The sequence below is a fragment of the Haemaphysalis longicornis genome, unplaced genomic scaffold (genome assembly GCF_048455015.1).
Source record: "Haemaphysalis longicornis isolate Haplotype H1 unplaced genomic scaffold, Haemaphysalis longicornis Haplotype H1 scaffold_1, whole genome shotgun sequence".
Taxonomy (NCBI): domain Eukaryota; kingdom Metazoa; phylum Arthropoda; class Arachnida; order Ixodida; family Ixodidae; genus Haemaphysalis; species Haemaphysalis longicornis.
In genome coordinates, this window is record NW_027526203.1 from 209,049,858 (window position 1) to 209,065,836 (window position 15,979).

Genomic DNA, 15,979 nt, shown 5'->3' on the forward strand with positions numbered 1-15,979 from the left:
TCAACGCTCTCACCCTAACGCCTGGTTAAATGTTTCAGAACTCGCTACACATTCGTCGAACTGCATACCCACTCGACCAAAAGGGGGCCGATGGGGTGGCCGTAGTATACCCGTAGCTTCCCTTGACGCCAGCGGCGGGTCGTCCAGGTTCAGTCCTCGCGCTGAAGTGCCGCGCAACGAAGCCTGCAGAGCTGCGCTGCTGCCATGCAACATAGTGTGAGGAAAAACTACTAACACAGACTGGGCCACTGATTGGCCATGTCAACCAAAGGTTTATGCACAAATAATCACTTTATCCACACTCACTCAAACTTCAAGTCAGAAGTGAAGTTTGTGCACCAGCAATCACTTGATCCACACTCTCACTCAAATCAAAGCAGAAGCACATCACTTATAAAAACCAATCGACTGATAGCAACTCTGAGCGCTGGCCATTGACCCTAGTGTGGCCTCTCTAAAATATTGTTCCTACAACGCTTGCCGAAGTTATTTTCAGCGCCGACGAAATTCTCGCCTTTGTCAACACGGCGTGTGCATTCCCAGGGTCCCTCAACAGTACTGGGGGGCCCTGGCATCACAAAAGGAGCTGGCAGTCCCTCGTCACATATATCCGTCGTCGTGGTGACACTTTAGGGCCCTAACGAGTTTGAACCGCACTGCGTACCTTGGACGCTACAAGTTCTCCAGGCGCCGCAGTGCGCCTTTTCCTATTCATCTCTGGCCTCACGAATGATGCTGCATCAAGCGTAACCCCACCGACCGGGATGCATGCTCTAATGCGGTAATTACCCTCGGGAGTGAGAGGAACCTTCCGCCAGTGTCTCAAGGTACCCTCGGTGCCACTTGGACCTAAGGCAACAAAGGTTCGGCGAGGCGCAAAAAGACATTGACAACCTTTCGCTGGCAGGGATTATTTTTCTCGGCTAGATGCACATCCTGGCTTTCCCAGACAAATGATGAAAGGCGGAAAGCGCTGCCGCGGCTACTTCTAGCGCCCCTCAAATGCATCAGTTCGGCCAGCAAAAAGAAGGCCTGCAGGCTATACAACAACTCAGCTGCTGGTGGTCTTCATTAACTAACTGAAGTAGTTGAACTGGACAGACCGTCTAAGCTGTTTTCAAACAAATGCAATGTGCCTCTCTTGCTAAGTGGCAACAGAGCGAACTGAACCACGACTTCGCAACACAGCATTGAAGTGGTAGTGAGATTCGTGCCAGAAGGTGGGGCATTTTTGGGAGCGCTACGAATTCGGGAATTGGAGCTTCCAGAATGGCCTTGAGCAGCTGCACAATATTACATTAGATGCACTTTTGTTTGTACAGTGCTTGTGTAACATTATCCTGTTGAGTTTCTATGAAAATTAACACGAGGTAGCAGTGAACGCGAAGTTAAGCTGCGTTGGAATCCTAAAGATGAGCCTGCATTCGCGCAGCAAAAGCTTCATCGCTGACACTTTAAAATTTTGCCGAAGCTCTATGTGATAAGCGCACAGTACTGAAGTTACTTCAGTGAACTGTTAACGCGGGAAATCTATAGCTTTATTTTTAGTTCTGCGGCTGCATAACAGTTGGATCGCATATGATTCGCGGGATCAGTGTCACTGTAGGACTCGCTGCGTGGGTCATATTTGCGAGTTTTGAAATCTGGGGCTTCGCCAGTGTGTCAAACCCAAGTGAATAACTTTTGCTTAAAGAAAACACAGTCTTACGCTGCTTTGCACGAGATAAAAAAAACTGCTGCAACAACACGTACATGCATAATTGCTGCGTTGGCACAACTGGCTTTATCGAAGCGTCGCTGTCGTTGTTGCTTTCATTGTTGCTGCAGAATTTTGCAGATCTAGATTTGCAGAATTTTCAATTTTCCAACACAAAAAGTAAGCGGCTCTACATGTGGCTAATACAGCACGCATCATGTTCCAGGCTAAATATGCAGTAGCCCAACTGTCTGTGGCTGCTGTGCTACGCCTGTTGGCATGGGATGGGCTGACTCACTGAACTACTTTCTTCCACATACTTCAAAATTGTGGTAAAGGGAGTGGGTAATTAAACATGTGTCCCTTCAGTTAGAAACTTGTTGGCAGTGGCAGCATCGTTTTCACGCCCAGCACGACTTGCAGCTTAATGTAAAGGAAGTACACTGTTCGTTCATATGAGGCGCCCTTTATTCATAGTAACAGCGCTAAAAACACGAGAAAAAGAGAAGAGGGCACAAACACAATGCTGTTAACAACTGAGTTTTATTGCTTAGGCCAGTGGTTTTTGTACACACATGGGCAAAAAAACAAAAAGGAAAAAAGAAGGAAACACTAAATTAACACGTGAACATCTGAGAGAGCGTGAGCGTCGCATCATACTGACTTTACATTTCTTTTCACGTTAATCTACTTTCGGGGCAAGATGTACAATCGACACAAAATACAGGCCTTTTTAAAGCAAAGCTTTTTACCTCTACCCCCCAAGGGTTCTTTCGCGACCGTTGGTGTCACCAGAAAACTCCAGTGAACAAATAAAAGAATTTGCTGGCACCGCCGGGAATCGAACGTGGAACTAATAGACTAACAAAGCGAGAGCCCGTTGTCTTACCGATATAGCTACGAGCCCACGCGAAGACAGAGAAGACAAGTGGTGTACTCACCAAGCACATCTACGGGTTTACCCACTGCGTTCTCGCTGAATGCCACGTGAAAGCGTCACGCGACCACTCACGCCCGTTTAGCGTCCCTGTGCGCACCTTGCTCATATGCTAAGAGTTACAAAAATAAAGGAAGGTCACACCAATGCATGACATCTCACTTCTAGTACGCCAAAGTGCTAAAGCCGGTGACCTCCAGTGTTCACGTAAAAAATCACAGCTTCTTGCCGTCCGCCCTCACGCCAAATGAAGGAATACATTCAAATACTCCTTGATGGCCAGGCCATCACTCCAAGCCCCAGCATCACGATCCTGGGCCTACATCTCGAGACTAACACCAAGAATGACGTCTCCTTGCATCGCCTCAAAAACAGCATACTTAAAATCATACACATGATCAGGCGACTTGCCACAAAGAAGCGAGGCGTAAAGGAATTCGGTACCTTTCGATTAATTGAAGCTTTCGTCCTCTCGAGAGTCACGTCAACCCCCTGTCTCCTTCTCAACAAGGAAGACATCGAGATGCTTTATATAATGATTAGAAAGGTGGTCGAGCAGGCCATTGGTCTTCTCATTAGTGCTTTCACACATAGGCTGCTTAGCACGGGGTCCATAACAGGGTGGAAGAGCTGATAGAAGGCCATCTTTCTAACCAGAAGGTCCGACTCAGAACTTCGGTGGATAACCGCATGCTTCACCAGATTGGCTGGGCAGCCCAGAATGTCACTCCGCTTGACGTACTCCTAGACTCTTGGCGACTAAAACTAAAGATGCTGCTTTTGCTTAGAAATATGAACCCCTCACATGACGAGGGTTCACCGAAAAGCAAGGGCTCAAGCGCTAAACACCACCCGCGGTGGGGATCATGGAGTTATCTACACAGACGCCTCCAAACATCGAGGGCAGCAATACGCCATCATCGTGGCTACCTCCAGAACCAACCTCCTTGCGTGTACCTCGCTTAGGACCCAAGAAATGACGGCAGCAGAAGAGGCAGCCATCATCTTGGCTCTCACTCAACCAGGGGTTCGGAGGGTAGTCACCTATTCCCAGCAAGCCTACTGAAATTAGATGTCGGGTTGGGTGTCCTGACCTGCAGTGCGCGTGCTAAAAAAACACTCCCCAAACGGTTACATTCAGCTCATCTGGACCCCCCCCCCCCCCTCACGCTTCAATGGAGGGCAACAAATACGCCCACCCAACAACCCTCCGCTTTTACCTCCAGTGCTATGGAGCTTCACGAGGACAGTTACCCGCTTTTCACGTTCAGGGATTATCGCCTTTTGAGACAGACCATGCCTTCGCCTTACCCTGACCTTTCCAGGGAACAACAAACTACCCTACGGCTTATACAATCCGGGGTCCTTCCTACAGCCTACGCGTCTTCACTTAACGCATCGGAATCACTACGACGCTGAATCTAAATTTTGCTCAGGAGCACTCCGCCCCGTAATCGGGGTGTGCGACTTCAGCCCTGAGCAGCTTCCTCCTTCCTCTCTTTCCGTCAACTACCCAACAAGAGCAATGGGAGATGCTGCTGTCCAGGGCCTTTCTACCTACCCAGCTTCAGCGGACAGGCCGCACGGACTGCATATGGGCCCCAAAGAAGAAGGAATCACTCCCCAGGGCTGCACTCTGGGCTGTTCAGAAATCTGAACAGAAGTATTTCTTCATCCTCCTCCTCCTTCTCTGCCGCAAATTTCGGAGAAGTCAGATCGTCTAACACCGGGTTGGAGCTTACTTTAGTTTTATAAAAAAAGTTTCCACTCTTGTGTTTCACCAATACAACTCAACCAGACACCGTTCATGCATCATGCATTGATTTAACCTTACCGAGAAAATCTCTTTGAAGTAATAAATGGTGTGGTTAAGTGCGTTTCACTTCTATCTGGTTTTACTATTTGTAGAGCGATGTGAGTGAATTTAAGTGACGTCGCATGGGTAATCGTTATGGGTGCCGTTTACAGCTTTGCTTTCCAACCACATTCACGGGGTGGATTGGCGCGATTTTTTTTTTTTTTGTAATGGCAAGAGCAGTTTGGAAACTAAACAAAGATTACCAGGGTGGGGCTTACTGCGCTAGGAATCTACACTCTTTGTCTGTGAGGGCAATAAAACGGGTGCTTTCGCATTGGTCACCTAACTTGTTAATTTCCGTGGCCTCTAAGATTTCTCGCATGATTTGGCTGCCATGCTCCCTATCACAACGCTCTGGTTCAAAAGTGGCTGGCATTTGCTATTGCAATCACGACAATGCTGGGCGAGATGACCACTGAACGTTTTTGAAACATTGTAATGGTGTTCCCTCAGTCTATCATTTAAGCATTGGCCAGTTTGGCCGACGTAATTCTTGCCGCACGAAACAGGCACAAAACAACTTTTTCTGCGCAGGCAACAAACTTTTTGTGATGCTTCGTTGTACACTTGTTACGCGTAGTTAGACCAGAAATAACTTTGCGACACATTTGCGACAATTTCAGGGGAGCTGAAAACACCACTTTTGCATTTCCGCCGTTTCCTACTTTCTTCAGGCCATGAGCAATTCGATGCATGTATGGCACCACTGCAATGGGCTCTTTCTTTTGGGAGCTGGACTGAGGCTGGTCCTGCTCCTTTTCTTTCTTTGTTAGTTCTTTCAACATTGACTCTGCAACGGCTGCCTGCAGGCACGTTGCGTACCCCGCGGCCGGAAGGCGCTGTGTTTGTGCCTCAAAACTGCTGTGGATGGCATGGGGGCAGGATTTCCTTAGCGCGTTGCCAAGACAAGTCTTGACAATTGCTCTTTTCACGAGTTTTGTGTGAGCTGACGCATAAGGAAGGATCAGCTCGTTGCCACGCGAGTCGTACTGCCAGCATACGTGGTGATCTAGCAGCTGGAGTCTCAAATCCAGAAACTTGATGAGCCATTTGATGGCTCTTCCTGACTCAGAACCAGTGGCGACAAGTGGCGACCTTTTATTGACGCTTGGACACATTTCCTCTTGGGTCCTCTTTCCAGGTGAACTCAATCGCCGACCTTCTATATGGCTGCTGCTACAGCAATAGCAGCATCCTAGTCTTCCCGTTCAGCTGCTACGGAACTCTTCTGGTGAGTAGTCCCCACCCACAAATTTCAGTCTCAGTGCTGGTCTAGTTAGACGCTGTTTGCTCACCCTCAACTATGATCTTTCCTGAAGACCTGGTGGCTTACGAATGTGGCTCGACTTCTCGAGTGCTCAAGCATCCTCGGAGAAACCTGTAAAGGCGAAGTTTTGTGAATTCCGGCATACACTTGAACCTGTCTATATCAAACCCGATTGCTTCCAGGTGCTTCGTTTCACTTCAAGATATTGGAATTGAATATCGAATATCAATTTTTTTTCACGTGCCTCAATTTTTCATGGGCTTTTGTGCAAAAACAAAAGCTACTTTGCATGGTCAGAAGCAGTGACTTTTTGTTTTTCCCATTTAAGGGGGACGCGGCTTTCAACTTCGGAAAAATGACAAAAACATCGTTTTTTTGAAAGCCGCATATTCAGCTACTATGTTTCCTATTCTGTGCATCGGCAAAGTTTTCCCGCTGAAAAGCGTAGCAAAGTGGCATTAAAAAATATTTTTGCCAGGCGTGGTGACAAAATATCAGCACAAAAGGGCAAGAAAATGGCAATTTCCGGAGCGCTGTATCTCCACACCGGTGCCATCGGGCGCGGCCATTTTGATATCGTTAGATCGGCCGAATGATTGTCTTTCCAGTTCCGCTCATCTCTTTTATCTTCCTTCGATCACAAATACACAAACGGCAGAAAAGAAAGGACGCACAAACGAAGCTAGAAATAGATGCTGAAGCGCTATTGGCCCTCCGGTCGGGGCGCGCTAAAGCGACCCTCCTGATTGGGTGTCGCTGCGGCAACACAAGATAGCGGCCTGAACTGCGTAGTGTGCGTTTACGAGTTCATTTTCGCTGCTTCGCTCGGCCAAGTTTCTGTTCAGTCTGTGGTATTCAACAAGGACGTTATCGCAATGGGAATGCCTGAGATCACGAGCCAGATTACGGGAAGTTGTGTGGCTCGAAAGGCGGAGGTCATTGAACGTTTCGTGGTGCGCGTGACTCTACCGTCACCAGACACCGGAGGGTGACACACGGTGTGTGCGCTTGTGATAGCGGTTCGTGAAGTGAACTTTTAGTTGAATATGCGTACACGCTTAGTTATTAATATGTATGACAGTAGGCTCGCTAGCCTTGGGAAAGAAACGGTCGATGTGCCAAACGCTGCGGCGCGCACGGCATAGCCGCGCCAGTAGTTGTAATTAATGCCTGCGACGTTAGATTTGATCTTAAAAGCGACCTGACCAGCCATATCAGGGATAATCAAAGTACGATGGGTCGCGGTAAACATACGCTGCGATGCGCGCGAGCCATATCACCTTTCTTGTGCAACACTTCCCGTGCCCTTCTAATCATCATGCAAACAGGTTTGTGTTAGGAATATAGGAATAAAAATATGTTCTCTGCGTTAAAAATGTACCTTACTGTCGCAGCATTTAACAGTGAATTTTTTAGGGAAATTATTAATACCGATACATACAGTCGCGTGCGATTTGAAGGTAATTGCGCGAGCGTCGACCCACCACAGCGATAACGCCCCCTCGCGGCTTGTTTTACTGCGCCTGGTTCCTATAGCCTACGCATTATCCTCTCCCACGGTCGCTGTTTATTCAAGCAGCCATCACTCCCGCGGCAAAACCAGTGACGCATTCCTCTTTTTTTATCGCGCACGCAGCGACGACGTCCCACTTGTCGTATATTCCAGCAGTTATCGAAAAGATGCGCGCAAACTCATTCACTAGAAATACTGAGCACTTATCACAATCGGTACTATCGCTTCTCACGATAACCAAGAAAAAAGCGCACGCGTGATTATAACCACACAAAATCACCACATTGCGGAAAGGGTGGTTTACTATCCGCGGGAGTGATGACTGCTTGAAGGAACAGCATTTGATGGAGAGGAGAATGCGTAAACTAGGTCCCAGGAAGAACGCCGAAAAATGCCGCGCGGGGGCGTTGTCGTCTTTATCGGTCGAAGCTCGCGCGATTACCTTCAAATCGCACGCAACTGTACATCTATGGCTTAGGGCACACTGGCTGTGCTGTGAGAAATATTGGATGCCTTGAATGTCAAAAGTACTAAAAAAATGTACATGCATTGGAGTTGTAGTTATGCAGAATATTATTCCAAGCTTCAAAGTAGCTTATTTGTATCCTTGTGGCATGTACGCCTCGAGCGCGGCCTGTAGGGGCGCCGCTGAAATACGTCTAGCGGCCCGTTTGGAAAGCAGCCGCGGGAGTCCGCGCCCCGCTCCTGAGTGCCGCCGCTGCTTTTGCGGCACGTTCACGACTGAGATTTACCGTTTGCAAGCGTTTGAAATCCATGTTTATGTGGAGCAGTTAGTCTGTTTGCAAATGGGGTGTGTTTACGAGTGTAAATGTTTCTGACGCGATCTTAGTGTGGTACATTTGGTCTGTGTAAGCGCCAGGTCTGTGTGTGCCACAGGTCAGCGTCGCGGAACCGGCGTATGATGGAACCGATTGTACTTACATTGACCTGAATTTACTAGCCGTATCTCCGTAACCTCCGGTTCCTCAGATGTTCATGCTACGGCTATACACTACGTTTTAAATCGGTTTTGTGCGCTTACATAATCAGCGGAGCACTCATACCTGACAGCACGCCAGTTACGTTTGCAATATTATTGATCGCCACCATTTACAAGCCAGTCTGTGCTAATTTCGGAAATATTCAACAAAAGTACGATGGACAATACATAATTATACTCTGGGATCAGCACACGACAGAGTCGTCTTGTCGTGAGGTGAGCGCCCGCAAACATTCATCTGCTACATATATCATCTGCGAGCAGCGCGGAGACGGGCTTAGAATATAATCCGAGTCCGCGACTAAATGCTTCTTCGAAATATCGTCATATGGCACAGGGAGCCTGCAGAATAAAGCAGAAACTGAAATCAGAGGGCTTTATCATATACCACACTCTTCCAACGACACCTTTCATCGCTTAATTGTTGAACAGCCTACCCTGTATACTTCCAAAAATTCGTCCGCCATACCGTCAGCTCTTCGTTGAAGTAGAAAAACAAAAGGAAAGTGAACGCGAGATTTGTGTGCGGGATTACTAAACCGATCATTGCTTGATCCCGCTCTGAATTTGTACACAGCGTCCCCCCCCCCCCCCCCCCCCCCCCCCCCCCGCGAAGGACGTTATCGCATAATGCACTGCTTTTTCTCGCGAAAAAGCAGGGCATTATGCGTATAGTTGGTCTAGTGAACCCTAACTCGCTTAAGTTTCGACGAACGTCTTTAGCATGTCAGAAGCTGCACTGTTTTTTTTTTTCATTTCTGTTGGAGCTATTATGTTTCTTAATTCCCGCACTTGCACAGCTTTTTTTTCCCGTGGTTCCATTAACTTCCCTTGGTTCTTGCTATATGGCGTGTGTGGGCACATATTTAACGACGCACAGGCTTGGAATTTACTAAACATTTTTGCATGGTTTATATTCTTATGACAGGCAATAGTTATTGTCTGGGATTGGGTAATCACATCCCCGAAACACATTTTTCTGCGACGTATATATTCTAAACGAAGCCGCGTTCGTTGTCCACGCTGCAAAATGAAGCCAACCTCTCACTGTGCCAGTATCAGGTTTAAACGAGGCGACAGTAGAATTCATTTGTGCCTGATGTTTTGGAGGTGACATGGGTGATATGCTGCTGCCACCGCCAACGCCCGGAAGAGCGGCGACGAAGCGCGCAGGACCGCCTCCGCGGGTAGCCCTTGCAGGCGATCGCGTACTCTACGAAGACGCAGCTGCTTTTTAAACACTGCACGAGCCCCTATCAGCCACTGAGCGCAAATCCCGGCAACGCCGCGAAGAAGCAGCGGCAGGCGGTGCAGCAATCGCGAAGCTCGAGGCGCATAAACTTTCAGCAATAAACACCTGCACATACGAGTACTATGTTGCAGCTCCAGGCAAGGTTATAAGACATTAAAGAAGCCGAAAGTCAGTTTTCAAAAAAAAAAAAAAAAAAAAAACTGCTCCACTTGTTGCCGTGGTGACAACACTGCAAAGGGAAGTTGCCCAGTGCAATACAGCCAACCTGCTCACCTACTTTGCATTGAAAGCCATATCCTCCTCCATTTGGCCTGCAAACTGGGCTACCGTATTTTCACGCGTATAACCCGCCCCTGCATATACCCGCACCCACACTTTACGTCGAGTCGACGAATAAAAAAAATATACCCTCGCGTATTGCCCGCATACTTTATACTTACAACAATGGAACAAAGCTACTACTCAAGCAACATTGCGCATTTGTTTATGCTAAAGAACTGACCTTGGTGACTACATAACTAGATGGCTTGCCGCATACATTTTTTCAGGTTGGTATATTATTGAGTTGTGTGTGCAAACTTCTCATGGCTGTAACTTCTACTACAGACCAGATAGAATTATAATATTAGTCTCATTACACTCCTTTATTTGTGCACAGTTCACTGGTACCATGTTCAGCTGTATCCCTCCAGCAGTTTTTTTACAAAGGCTGTCGAAAAATCAAACATAAAAATCAAAATAAATTTAAATATAGTCATTTTACACAGAATGTTTTTTATATCTACAGTCAGAATGAAAAACCGCATGCACCCCCAAATTTTTATCATCATAGCTGTAAGAATAAAGTTTTAACACGTAAGTGTTTTATGCCTGGCTACACAAAGATTTTGGTGACGTCATGTCCGTCACGGAAGTTACGTCGTCAGAAAAAGTGCCATTGACGCGGCTGCGCCCGGTTTCGATCTCACAACTTTCCGGCCGCAACGGGAGGTACGTGGCGCTCTTCCCACTGCACTACGAACCGAGACGTGAGCAGATGCTAAGAACGCACCTTATGTCCTTCCCTATGACTCATTCAGATGGTGCGCGCCGTGTAGAAGAAGCAAAGCGAAGTAGCGCATCATGACACTAATGAGCCGCAACAGTTGGCACCTCGATGCCGGCGCCTTGGGCCTTAGGCGCCTTCGTGTACGGGGGACGTGCATGAATTGATGCACCCTCCCCTGTTTTTTGTTTCTTGCGTGTCGGTGTCACTTCGTCTGGCGTGGTCAGGCTCGTGAACCCTTCTCACAAAAAGGAAATTACTTTAACATTCAACTTCTCCTGTGAAGGCTTCTTTCACTTTTGTGTTTTGCCGATTCCTATTAAAAAGGGATCAACCACATTTTTTTGGTTGAAGACCCATGTGCCCCCTTAAATGGGGGTACGCTGTTCTTAAAACAAATTCTTTTAATTTTTAAGTAAACTTTGTGAAATGTGTCAGTCTTGCTGTTTTTTTCGCACTGATTTCAAATGTACCATTATATTTTCAGTTGGTCAATTAGTTCCCAAGATAATTAGTGATAATTAGTTATTATTTAGGAGCAATAGACAAAACAGTGTTGGTCATAAAATTGTAATCTTCATATTTTCCAATGCTATGAATCCTGGGGAGTGCAATAAGAGAATTGTTTTTTTGATGCGTTGCTTAAAAGTAATTTTACAGCTCATTAAACATTGGTTGCACCAGTGGCAACAAGGAACCATTTTGAGTGCCCATTTCAAACACCAAAGTTTAATGAGCTGTATTTGTAAACATAATGGGCCATAAAATGCATCAACCAACTGCTTTGATTATTGCCCTCACCAGGGTTCATAGTAATGAAAAATATGAAGATTACAGTTTTATGACCAACACTTTTGTCTATTGCTCCTCCAAAACTGGCTGATTATCCCTAATTATATTGGCAGCTAATTGGCAAACTGAAAAAGTAATGGCATATTCGAAATCAGTGGGAAAAAGACAGCAAGGCTGACAAGTTTCACAAGCTAGGTTTACTTGAAAATTAAAAGTTGTTTCAAGACCCGAAGAACGCCCTTTTCAAGCGCCTGTGTCGTTGTTTTTCTCGTCCCTGTGAAGAATTTTTGCGCTTAAGTTTCACTCATGGAAATTGCGAACCAACTAGCTCGCCTCTCCATTTTGCTTCAACTCTCATTCACAGCAGTCCTGTCACCGAACCAGTGAGGCAGTAGGTAGTTCAGGAATCCGGAGCAGGTGCGATGACGCGTTTGAGGGGAACAAAAAAAGAAAGAAAGACTTGCACTGGAGCTGCTGTACCGCAATCGTAGACAGCGCTTCATAACTCTGAATCAAGCACTTTGCAGGCATGAAAAATATGACTTGACAACACGCCACAACCACAGTCACAGACCACAATGAGGCACTACTTTGGAAGTACATCGGTAGTGTGAAGCGCAAACCATACATTGCAGAAGGAAATCTCGCACTGCAGTCGCCGCGCACGAGCCTGCGCTGTCCTCTGTCGAAAATAAATAAAATAAAATCCATTAAACATACACCGACTGCATTAAAAAAAGCCTGAAAACAGAGGCGCTGTCAAAAACAACTAAAGCAGCAGCGAATGCTGTAGCAGAAGCTGCCCTAACATGTAAACGTCCAATCACAGTATCAAGGGTGGAATGCTGCACCATTTGTGCCATTGAACGCCAAACTTGTTTACCTGCGCCATCCTGGGCCAAACTGCCCCTATTGCGCCAAAATCGGTTTTCAGCGCCGTCCTGCGCTGCAGTGCCTGAATCGAGCCGTGAGATATGACCACCACGGTGCCCCGTGTCTGAAAAATAGTCTGAAGCATTGTTTCATTTTCAATGCGGTTATGGTTTCGGTTCCCTCAAGAATATACGAGGAGTTGCTTAGCTGTGAGGCCGCAAGCACTGCACGCCTTCTCTGCCGTCACTTTGGATTTATTTGTGTCGCATGCGCACGGGTTCTTCTTGGCGGTGCCGGCCGTTGCGCCACAATAAATTGAACATGACCAAAAAAGAAAACAGAAATATTCGCCTGAAAGGTCGTAGTTTATTGCAGGTTTACTACTTTTTTACTACTTTTTTTTTTACGAGCGAGCACGAGGTCGCGGGTTCGATTCCCGGCCACGGCGGCCGCTTTTCTGATGGAGGCGAAAAGCAAGAACGCCCGTGTGTACGAGATTTCGGTGCACGATAAAGATCCCCAGGTGGTCAAAATTAATCCGGAGCCCTCCACTACGGCGCGCCTCATCGCCTGCGTTGCGTCGGTGCGTTAAACCCTACAATCAATCAAATCAAATCATTTTTTACGAGCGTAGCTGCATGTATTGAACAGTGTCTTGGACGCTTTGCCCTGGTTTGTTAGTTCGGTTCGCTTTTGTTATGAGCCAGGTACTCATTTTCGCCTGTGAACTTTGGAATTCGTTTTGCTTCTGTGGAGAATAGCTCAGCATTAATTATGCCTTCTAACACGCTCTATTTACATAGTCTACGGCGTACGTTCGTCGACTCTCGCAACCACATGATGGGCGAAGACAAAGCTATGTTCTGCTTTGCACGCAGTGAAACCGCTGTTCGATAGAAAAAAATGCAAGCAAATGCCTTGTTTTACGGAATGCTGCCGTGAGTTCACTTAACACTGCAGTCTATTGCACACTAAGCGAGGCTTGTTATCTGATCCCCTTTGAATGGTGATAACACGGCGCAATTGCTCAGGCTGAAAGTAGGCAACTCCGCATATTGTAAATTTTCAGATAATTTACGAGTTGCGTTACGAGTAGCTTCTAGTGCATGGTAGAACGCCTAATATAGTAGATAAATAGATTAAACTTAATTGGCAGGGGCTGCCACAGGCTGCTGTGCCAGCACCCTGCCAAACGGCCTTTCTGGCTGCTCCAAGCCTGCTACAAAAAAAGGTTTTTTTCTGCTCCCGTGACTGCTCCCAAACCCATTGACCCTGTTCCACCCCAGCAGTATTTAAAATGGCAGCCAGAGTTGCTACTGACGGCACAAAGAAAAGATCTTATCAACGCAGTTGCAAATTACTTCATGCAGCGGAATAAACTTTACGGCCTCTGCAAGGTGCACTCGTCGAAAGGGCGACTTGGATGAATGTATCAGCAGAGCGTTTGTGGAGGCCGATATCTCTCACTTTCGCAGAGCCGTTTGGAAAATCCACCCAACTATTAAAAAAATTGAAGAGTAAATATTCGATTCGTATTCGAGTATTTACACACTCCTTGTGGGCTACAGGGGGCTTCAACAGCTACAGCCATTAAAATCCCCAAAGAGTTCGCGGTGTCTCAAGGGACACAACAATGGTTTCGACTCGCCGACAAAGCGACGGCAAGCTCCAAAGGGCCAAGTGGGACAGTGCATATTGATCGCTGCAACAGGGCTAAGAACTACACTGTACCAGCGTGCACCTCAGGGTCCCTGCCGAATGGGTGGCCATGGCCGAGGTTGCACGGGGGTCGCCTGCAAGGTAAGAATAGGCCTACCCTGCGCGTCCGATCGGGGTCAAAGGCACGCCCCGACCTAGACTGAGCGGCAGAAAGGGGGCGAGCCGCATCCCCAAACCTTATTTAGTGACTCTAGCATCCCCCTTTTCCATCTTTTATCACCCCCCAGCCCCGTGTGCAGGAAAGGGGCGGGTTTCTGAGTGAGGAGGAGCGATGGCGACAAGGCAGTTTTTCCCCGCTGGTGCCATAGTGCAGGCGGACGACTGCGCTCGCCTGAAGGCCATAGGTCGGCAAAACAGAAAGAACTCGCTCAAACTCAATCACAATTTTTTTCATTCACGCTGTACTCAATCAAACTCAGACTCAAAAAGTTCGTCTGTTCACAAAATCACTCGTACTCGCTCATCAAATACTCATTTGTAATCGTACTCACTTGTACTCAAACTCATTTGTCCTCACGAGTATTCATACTCAATCTGTACTCATGAGTACTCACTCTGTACTCATGAGTACTCAATCTGTACTCATGAGTACTACTCATTCTGCACTCATGAGTACTACTCATTCTGCACTCATGAGTACTACTCATTCTGCACTCATGAGTACTCAATTTGTACTACTCACGAATAATCAACTTATCTGCACTGTTAGCTAGGTCGTAGCTCGAATGAAAGACTAAGTAGAAAAAATAAATTGTTTAATTGATTAGAAAAACACAGGTTACATATAAATCAGCACAGAGGAAGAAAACGTCTGATGCGGTGCACTGTCGTTGGGCGACTTACTGCGCGAAGGCAAGTACATGTGACAAAGCAAAACGGACCGTAAGCACTCGCGTTGCGTCTGGTGTCTCCTCTTGTTCTCAGGCCGGGTCGGGCTCAGGGGAGCTCGGGGGTTGTCGGTGCAGCCGTGGCCGTAAACTGCATTTTTCTGCGTGTCTTCGGGTGGCAGCTTTTGTCGTCCGTTTTCTTGTTTGCACTACTGTACTCAGGAGTGCATATACTCAAGAGTGCAAGCACTCGCAAAAACAGTATTCATGAGTATTGTACTCATGAGTGCTGTGTACTCATGAGTGATGTGTACTCATGAGTGCTGTGTACTCATGAGTGCTGTGTACTCATGAGTACTCATACTCATTAGTACTCAAACTCATGAGTACTCATACTCATGAATACTGTACTCATGAGTACTCATACTCATGAGTAGTGTACTCATGAGTACTGTACTCACGAGTAGTGGACTTACCCCTATACTCACTCGTCATCGTACTCACTATTTTTTTCTGGGTGTGTGATCACTCATCATCGTACTCACTCGTGAGTTTGAGTGCAAATGAGTACAAATGAGTGTACTCACGAGTGAGTACGCCGACCTATGCTGAAGGCCATGCTCGTGGGAGAAGGAAAAGGTGATCACGGGGTCCCCACGCCCTGCAAGAAAGTGTTCTCATGAATGGTACCGTATTTACACGATTGTAGGTCGACCCTTTTTTTTTTTCAGATTTGACAATCCAGTGTTGGGGGGTCGACTTAGAATCGAAATTGAACTGTCTACCGTCTAATTGGGGGGCGTTTTCTGCCCGCAAAAATGCGCCGTGCTGACGCTGACGCGAATACCACCCGCATCAGCATGCTGCGCGCCACGCGATCGGTGGCGGCAACATGGCGGCGGCACCAGCTGCGAAGACGTGCGCGTAGCTCCAGCGACCGCTTCTAACCGCTCTTTAAGGTATCACTGAAAGCACAAACGAAGGCATTTGTGCAGGAAAGTTGATAGCGTGGTCGAAAACGACACTATAAAGCACCATCCGTGCTGCTAGGGAAAGCGCCAATCAAAGATCCACCACCGTGGTAAGCCTAAACATCTCCGGCGGCGTCAGCTAGCTGTCCCGAGCACTTTCAAACTGCCGCCATGAAGAGCGCGCCTCCCCATTGGGGCAAGACGTCAGGCTCCTCCCACTGCCGCACTC

At 47.3% G+C, this 15,979-nt stretch overlaps 1 protein-coding gene across 1 annotated transcript in view; it reads left to right on the forward strand.

Moving 5' to 3' along the window:
• Positions 1-15,979, forward strand: part of LOC144157019 (mitotic checkpoint serine/threonine-protein kinase BUB1-like) — an 84,382-nt gene that overhangs the window by 61,042 nt on the left and 7,361 nt on the right. Inside the window, exon 8 of the mRNA XM_077688402.1 lies at positions 5,633-5,722. Coding sequence (XP_077544528.1) covers positions 5,633-5,722 — 90 coding nt within the window. The remainder of the gene's footprint in view (positions 1-5,632; positions 5,723-15,979) is intronic.